General features: G+C 47.0%; 1 protein-coding gene across 1 annotated transcript; it reads left to right on the forward strand.

Annotated features, from left to right (window-relative positions):
• Nucleotides 1-5,290: 5,290 nt before the first annotated feature.
• On the forward strand, nt 5,291-7,951 carry LOC116967954 (isochorismatase domain-containing protein 2-like). Its single transcript, XM_033014591.1, has 3 exons — nt 5,291-5,472; nt 7,161-7,373; nt 7,877-7,951. The coding sequence occupies exons 1-3, from the start codon at nt 5,341-5,343 to the stop codon at nt 7,949-7,951; spliced, it is 420 nt and encodes a 139-aa protein (XP_032870482.1). The 5' UTR covers nt 5,291-5,340.
• Nucleotides 7,952-8,948: the final 997 nt, after the last annotated feature.

Below are 8,948 nucleotides of genomic sequence, written 5' to 3' on the forward strand. Positions count from 1 at the left end.
TGGTTCGGGTGTGTGGTGTGTGTGTGGGTGTGTGTTGTGTGTGTGTGGGTGTGTGTTGTGTGTGTATGTGTATATGTGTGTGTGTGTGTGTGTGCGTGTGTGTGTGTGTGTGTGTATATATGTATATACATTTCTGCCTCTGTCTGCAAAGCCCACATCCCTTGAATGAATATTAAAACTGGTGAAATTATTGCTAGGGTGTTGCTCCATTCATTAGGAATAGGAGTCCCTCATTCATTATTTACCAAGATAAATTTCATCCCAAAGATATACACAAAGTGCTGGAGTAACTCAGCAGATAATCTCTAAAGTAAAGAAACTTACAAAATTCTTAAGGGGTTGGACAGGCTAGATGCAGGAAGATTGTTCCTGATGTTGGAGAAGTCCAGAACAAGGGGTCACAGTTTAAGGATAAGGAGGAAATCTTTTAGAACATTTTTCACACAGAGAGTGATGAATCTGTGGAACTTCTCTGCCACATAAGGTAGTTGAGGCCACAGTTCATTGGCTATATTTAAGAGGGAGTTAGATGTGGCCCTTGTGGCTAAAGGGATCAGGGGGTATGGAGAGAAGGCAGGTACAGGATACTGAGTTGAATGATCAGCCATGATCATATTAAATTGCGGTGCAGGCTCGAAGGGCCGAATGGCCTACTCCTGCACCTATTTTCTATGTTTCTATTTCTATGTTTCTATGTAAAGAAAATGGATAGGTGACGTTTCCAGTTGGGACACTTCTTCAGACTGATTGTAGGGCGGTGGAACTGGAATTTAGAAAAGACCAGGACAAATAACGGCCAGCAACAACTAACATCAGGCAGGGTGGTTCCCTGATAGGCCGATTGTTGGCTCGGAATTTCCAAAAAGTCAACGGTTGGCCATGTCATCTGTTGTCGGTCCTGATTTGTCCTGGTCTTTTCTTGCTTCCACTTCCTGAAAAGGTACAGGTAACGCTTTGGGTCGAGACCCTTCTTCAGACTGGTCAGTGTGGGAATGGGAAGGAAAACTGCTGAAGGACTCAGGCAGCATCCGTGGAGGCAGGAGGATGGTTGTCGTTTGAGATGGAGACCCTGAGAGTGTAGAGGGGAGATTGCCAGCATAAAGACATGACAGAGAGGGGTAAAGAGGGGCTAGCAGATGACAGATGGGTCCAGGTAAAGATGGAGATGATAGAGCTGTCACATCATCTAACGTGGAAACAGGCCCTTTGGCCCAACTTGTCCATGCTAGCCAAGATGCTCTAGCGAAGCTTTTGATTGAACGGATTGAAATGTACAACATAGCAACAGACACTTAGGCCCACCAAGTCCATACCAGATATCGATCACTCGTTCACACTAGTTCTATGTTATCCCAATTAGCCAATTAACCTACACACCTGCACATCTATAGGATGTTGAAGGAAACCGTACATAGTCACAGGGAGAATGTGCAAACTCCATACAAAGAGCACATTTGCCCGCCCTTGGCCCATACCCTTCTAAACCTTTCCTATGCATGTATCTATCTAACTGCCTTTTAAAATGGGCCAAATAATGGTCCAAATAAGAGAGGCAGGGGGGTGGAGTAGATAGAAAATACCATCCAAATCTATTTCCAATGCGTAGGAAGGAACTGCAGATGCTGGTTTAAACTGAAGATAGGCACAAAAAGCTGGAGTAACTCAGTGGGTCAGGCAGCATCTCTGGAGAAAAAGAATAGGTGACGTTTCGGGTCGTGACCCATCTTCAGACTCTTTTCCAAGGTTTTCTGCAAACAGCTGGGTTTCAGTTTGCAGGATTTTACAAGATATCTTAAACATTTTATTCCATGTCACATTTTTAAATATTGTAAAATGATGAACTGGAGAGGTATGAAGAATTAACTTGGGAATATTTCGAGCATCAATATTGTGATGAAAGAGACAACAAGCTGCCTTTGTACTTTAAATTACAATAACATTCTGTCTTCTTACAAGTATGCATTAGCATCAGTGTTATTATTAATTGAACTATTACATCTTCAAATGATCATGAGTTTAGAATATGTATTGAGGAGAGATTTACTAATCAGCATTTAGTCAAAATCACCAATAAAACATTCATAAACTAAATACATTAGGAAGATTGATTCTTATTTTCAGCAGCATTTTCTGTTATGCTGTAAAATAATGAGATTATATTGTGTCCGATGAAAGTGAAAAATTGCTTGTAAGTTAGACAGATGCTCCCTATTATCATTCAGAATAGTAAGATTCAACGCAACTTACCAGTTTGAAGTTTGATCTTTATTTTATGAGGAGTTACGTTGGTGATTACGTGAAGAAGACCTGCCAGTGAGCATGCACGTCAATCTTCAAAGCAACGGTATGCAATCACAGATAACAGAATATTTGACGTAACATAGTAAGATCAGCAAACATGATAACTACCATATGACCTTTATGAGAGAGAGGGTTGGGCACGTAATCACCAACGTAACTCCTCATAAAATAAAGATCAAACTTTAAACTGGTAAGTTCTCGTTGAATCTTACTAATTTACTTCGGAGTCACGTGAGTGATTCCGTGAAGAGTTCAAAGCTCTGTGATTTCATGCCGCAGATTCAAATCCCGGCGTCTCACTGCATCGATTGACTCAGAACGAGTGAATAATCAACAATGCATTAACCATAACATTGATTCAAATGTATTAATGGCTTATGTGAATAAAGCAATCAATAGCAACCCCTCTATGTCAGGGGAGGCTAAAGTGAACACAAAACAGAATGGGCAAACAGCCCGGGTTGGCAATCAGTTTATGGTAAAAAAAAATTGAAAATGCATTCACTTGACCATCCTGCGGTCACGAGGATATGGTCAATGGGAACGTCCATTCTGCCCTGATGGAATGAGATGTAAAATCATCAGTGTCACTATCTGCATAAACCAGAACCTGCTTCAGCCACCTTGAAATAGTCTGAACTGACTTTTTCTTGTGTGATTGTTTGTGGCTAAAAAACAATGCTGATTCCACACCTCGTAGGGTTCAAGTGGCCCCGATATAATATAGCAAACCTGCCCTCACATAGAGACGTGAGTCCGTGGGGTATGTCGAAATATGATCTTATATCCTGCCACCCTTGGTCTGCTCTGCTTGTGTTGATCAGAATGTAAAACATAATGGCATCTGCAGCCATTTCCATCCTATCTATAACCATATAACCATATAACCATATAACAATTACAGCATGGAAACAGGCCATCTCGGCCCTACAAGACCGTGCCGAACAATTATTCTCCCCTAGTCCCATCTACCTGCACTCAGACCATAACCCTCCATTCCTTTCCCATCCATATACCTATCCAATTTAGTTTTAAATGATAAAATCGAACCTGCCTCCACTTCTGCAATGTCTGCCCTGATTGTGCTGATCCTAGTGTCATGACTAAGGATGTAGCTGGCTTTGGTGACGTATTGTTAACCCAATGTCAATATCCCATACTGCGTATACGTGTACTGGGAGAACTTGTGTTAAAGACATTGGTTTACAGACTCGATATCCGGGGTTGAAATAAAACCCGACTGGAAGATGTCAGTAATCTGTACCATATTAAATGTGACATTACGATTAAACAATCTTAATGGTTTTATTCGGTTTTATTCGTTGTTTTGGTGGCAGAGTTCATTGATTCAGTTTTGAAATTCTATGGCGTCAGATCTTTGTGAAAGATCATGTGAAATGCTTTTTTTGTTGAGTGCTATTCAGCATTCATAGCAAAAGGATTTGAGTATAGGAGCAGGGAGGTTCTACTGCAGTTGTACAGGGTCTTGGTGAGACCACACCTGGAGTATTGCGTACAGTTTTGGTCTCCTAATCTGAGGAAAGACATTGTTGCCATAGAGGGAGTACAGAGAAGGTTCACCAGACTGATTGCTGGGATGTCAGGACTTTCATATGAAGAAAGACTGGATAGACTCGGCTTGTACTCGCTAGAATTTAGAAGATTGAGGGGGGATCTTATAGAAACTTACAAACTTCTTAAGGGGTTGGACAGGCTAGATGCAGGAAGATTGTTCCCGATGTTGGGGAAGTCCAGAACAAGGGGTCACAGTTTAAGGATAAGGGGGAAATCCTTTAGGACCGAGATGAGAAAAACATTTTTCACACAGAGAGTAGTAAATCTCTGGAACTCTCTGCCACAGAAGGTAGTTGAGGCCAGTTCATTGGCTATATTTAAGAGGGAGTTAGATGTGGCCCTTGTGGCTAAAGGGATCAGGGGGTATGGAGAGAAGACATTATACTGAGTTGCATGATCAGCCATGATCATATTGAATGGCGGTGCAGGCTCGAAGGGCCGAATGGCCTACTCCTGCACCAAATTTCTATGTTTCTATGTTTCAATGTCAGTGAAAAGACTATACGTGATTACAATCAAGCCATCGACAGTGTACAGACACAGGATAAAGGGAATAACATTCTGTACAAGGGAAAGTTCAGTAAAGAACAATTATTGATCTCCAATGGGGCAGATAGGAAGTCACGACCACTTTTCAGCTGAATCGCTGAATTGAAATCAGAAGTGCTGTACACAATACTCCAGGTGTGGTCTCACCAGGGCCCTGTACAACTGCAGAAGGACCTCTTTGCTCCTAGACTGAACTCCTCTTGTTATGAAGGCCAACAGGCCAAAACTGCACACAATACTCCAGGTGTGGTCTCACCAGGGCCCTGTACAACTGCAGAAGGACCTCTTTGCTCCTAGACTCAACTCCTCTTGTTATGAAGGCCAACAGGCCAAAACTGTACACAATACTCCAGGTGTGGTCTCACCAGGGCCCTGTACAACTGCAGAAGGACCTCTTTGCTCCTGTACTCGACTCCTCTTGTTATGAAGGCCAACAGGCCAAAACTGCACACAATACTCCTGGTGTGGTCCCACCAGGGCCCAAGTTTCTCCTCATCTCAGCCCCAAATGGCCACAGTTTCACACAACTCTCTGGGTGGAAAAGTTTCTCCTCGTCTCCGTTCTAAATGGCCAACCCCTTATTCTTAAACTGTGTGTGTGTGTGTGTGTGTGTGTGTGTGTGTGTGTGTGTGTGTGTGTGTGTGTGGGTGGGTGTGTGTGGGGGTGTGTGTGTGTGTGTGTGTGAGTGTGTGTGTGTGTGTGTGTGTGTGTGTGTGTGTGTGTGTGTGTGTGTGTGTGTGTGTGTGGTCCCTGGTTCTGGACTCCCCCAACATCGGGAACATGTTTCTTGCCTCTAGCGTGTCCAAACCTTGACTAGGGGGCGTGCTGGCTCGAAGGGGCTGTTTTGTTGAGGTAACATTTCCACCGTGGACTAAACTGAGATCTCTCTCGTTCCTCTTCAAAACCTCAGGCAAGATGGCGGCCATTCGAGTGGGCAAGTTGGGCATCGAGACCAGCGCTCTGTTCCTTTGTGACATGCAGGAGAAGTTCCGACAGCGCGTGGCGTTCTTCCCCGAGATCGTATCGTTTGCGGACCGGATGTTGCAGGTCAGGCCAGCGTTTGCGGAGAGTTGCGTACAGCTTTGGGCCCCTGTTGGCCTTCATGACAAGAGGAGTCGAGCCTAGGAGCAAAGAGGCCCTTCTGCAGTTGTACAGGGCCCTGGTGAGACCACACAGAGAGTTGGGAGTCTGTGGAATTCTCTGCCACTCACACATAGCCCCCAACACAATATTCCACCACTCACACATAGCCCCCAACTCAATATTCCACCACTCACCCATAGCCCTCAACACAATATTCCACCACTCACCCATAGCCCCCAACACAATATTCCACCACTCACCCATAGCCCCCAACTCAATATTCCACCACTCACCCATAGCCCCCAACTCAATATTCCACCACTCACCCATAGCCCCCAACTCAATATTCCACCTCACACCCATGGCCCCCAACACAATATTCCACCACTCACCCATAGCCCCCAACACAATATTCCACCACTCCTTAATAACAAGAGTCTAGGACCAAAGAGGTCCTTCTGCAGTTGTACAGGGCCCTGGTGAGATCTACTATCCAAATGGCTTCAAGTTGGGGAAAAGGGGAGTCCTTGTACATCAGTCTATGAAAGTAGGCATGCAGGTGCAGCAGGCAGTGAAGAAAGCCAATGGTATGTTAGCATTCATAGCAAAAGGAATTGAGTCTAGGAGCAGGGAGGTTCTACTGCAGTTGTACAGGGTCTTGGTGAGACCACACCTGGAGTATTGCGTACAGTTTTGGTCTCCTAATCTGAGGAAAGACATTCTTGCCATAGAGGGAGTACAGAGAAGGTTCACCAGACTGATTCCTGGGACGGCAGGACTTCCATATGAAGAAGGACTGGATAGACTCGGCTTGTACTCGCTAGAATTTAGAAGATTGAGGGGGGATCTTATAGAAACTTACAAAATCCTTAAGGGGTTGGACAGGCTAGATGCAGGAAGATTGTTCCCGATGTTGGGGAAGTCCAGAACAAGGGGCCACACACACACAGTTTAAGGATAAGGGGGAAGTCGAGATGAGAAAAACATTTTTTTTCACACACAGAGAGTGGTGAATCTGTGGAATTCTCTGCCACAGAAGGTAGTTGAGGCCAGGCTATATTTAAGAGGGAGTTAGATTAGATGTGGCCCTTGTGGCTAAAGGGATCAGGGGGTATGGAGAGAAGGCTGGTACAGGATACTGAGTTGGATGGTCAGCCATGATCATATTGAATGGCGAATGGTGCAGGCTCGATGGGCCGAATGGCCTCTACTCCTGCACCTATTGTCTATGTTTCTATGTTGGTCGGGGTGGGACGGGGACTAGTGTAGATGGGGCATGTTGGACGGGGTGGGACTGGTGTAGATGGGTCATGTTGGTCGGGGTGGAACTAGTGTAGATGGGGCATGTTGGTCGGGGTGAGACTAGTGTAGATGGGGCACGTTGGTCGGGGTGGGACTAGTGTAGATGGGGCATGTTGGTCGGGGTGGGACTAGGACTAGTGTAGATGGGGCATGTTGGTCGGGGTGGGACTAGGACTAGTGTAGATGGGGCATGTTGGTCGGGGTGGGACTAGGACTAGTGTAGATGGGGCATGTTGGTCCAATCTTAGATAGGACATGTTTGGAGGGATATGGGCCAAACGCGGGCAGGTGGGACACAAGACTACGCTAACACCCCCCACCCTCTCTCTCCCTCTCTCTCTCTCTGACAGGGAGCCCGCATTCTGGACATCCCCATCCTGGTGTCAGAACAATATCCCAAGGGTCTGGGCCCAACGGTCCCGGAGTTGGGAACATCAGGAATGAGAAAGATCAGCAAGACTTGCTTCACCATGATGTGCCCGGACTTGGAGCGAGAGATCGAATCTCTTCCCCGCCTGAAGTCCGTCATTCTGTGTGGGATCGAGACTCAGGCTTGTATCATGGTGGGTGTGTGTGTGTGTGTGTGTGTGTGTGTGTGTGTGTGTGTGTGTATGTATATGTGTGTGTGTGTGTATGTGTGTGTGTGTGTGTGTGTGTGTATGTGTGTGTGTGTGTGTGTGTGTGTGTATGTGTGTGTGTGTGTGTGTGTGTGTGTGTATATGTGTGTGTGTGTGTGTGTGTGTGTGTGTGTATATATGTGTGTGTGTATATATGTGTGTGCGTGTGCGTGTGCGTGTGTGTGTGCGTGTGCGTGTGCGTGTGGGTGTGTGTGTGTGTGTGTGTGTGTGTGTGTGTGTGTGTGTGTGTGTGTGTGTGTGTGTGTGTGTGTGTGTGTATGTGTGTGTGTATATATATGTGTATATGTGTGTGTGTGTGTGAGAGAGAGAGTTAATATTAAGTTATGTCTCCTCTCAAACTCTCCCTCTCTCACCCCCTCTCTATCTCCCTCTCTCACCCCCTCTCTCCCTCTCTCTCCCTCTCCCTCTCCCTCTCCCTCTCCCTCTAGAGCACAACACTCGATCTCCTCGAGAAAGGATTCGAAGTCCACGTCATCGCTGACGCCTGTTCATCGCGCAGGTGAGGAGCGGTGAATTGTGGGAAGGCGAGGGGACATCAGGCCAACAGGCCATTCGCTTTCACTGCCGGTTCCTAAAATGGCCGACCGGCTCCTAAAATGGCACACCAGTTCCTAAAATGGCTGATCGGTTCCTAAAATGGCCGGCAGGTTCCTAAACTGGCCGACTTTTGCCTCCTGTTTCCACGCTGTATCTCTCTCTCCCTCTCCTCTCCTCCCCTCTCCTGTCCTCTCTTCTCCTCCCCTCTCCTCCCCTCCCCTCTGCTCTCCTCTGCTCTCCTCCCCTCTCCTCCCCTCTCCCCTCCTCCCCTCTCTCCTCTCTCGCTCTCCCCCTCTCTCTCTCTTCCCTCTATCTCATGGGGGCATGTTGCTCGGTGTGGGACTAGGACTAGTGTAGATGGGGCATGTTGGTCGGGGTGGGACTAGTGTAGATGGGGCATGTTGGTCGGTGTGGGACTAGGACTAGTGTAGATGGGGCATGTTGGTCGGGGTGGGACTAGTGTAGATGGGGCATGTTGGTCGGGGTGGGACTAGTGTAGATGGGGCATGTTGGTCGGGGTGGGACTAGTGTAGATGGGGCATGTTGGTCGGGGTGGGACTAGGACTAGTATAGATGGGGCATGTTGGTCGGGGTGGGACTAGGACTAGTGTAGATGGGGCATGTTGGTCGGGGTGGGACTAGGACTAGTGTAGATGGGGCATGTTGGTCCAATCTTAGATAGGACATGTTTGGAGGGATATGGGCCAAACGCGGGCAGGTGGGACACAAGACTACGCTAACACCCCCCACCCTCTCTCTCCCTCTCTCTCTCTCTGACAGGGAGCCCGCATTCTGGACATCCCCATCCTGGTGTCAGAACAATATCCCAAGGGTCTGGGCCCAACGGTCCCGGAGTTGGGAACATCAGGAATGAGAAAGATCAGCAAGACTTGCTTCACCATGATGTGCCCGGACTTGGAGCGAGAGATCGAATCTCTTCCCCGCCTGAAGTCCGTCATTCTG

This window comes from Amblyraja radiata, chromosome 42 (assembly GCF_010909765.2).
Source record: "Amblyraja radiata isolate CabotCenter1 chromosome 42, sAmbRad1.1.pri, whole genome shotgun sequence".
NCBI lineage: Eukaryota > Metazoa > Chordata > Chondrichthyes > Rajiformes > Rajidae > Amblyraja > Amblyraja radiata.

Coding starts and splice junctions, on each gene's coding strand:
- LOC116967954 (XM_033014591.1), top strand. CDS start 5,341: ATGGCGGCCATTCGAGTGGGCAAGTTGGGCATCGAGACCAGCGCTCTG. Junction 5,473..7,160: donor TTGCGGACCGGATGTTGCAG/GTCAGGCCAGCG, acceptor TCTCTCTGACAG/GGAGCCCGCATTCTGGACAT. Junction 7,374..7,876: donor AGACTCAGGCTTGTATCATG/GTGGGTGTGTGT, acceptor CTCTCCCTCTAG/AGCACAACACTCGATCTCCT.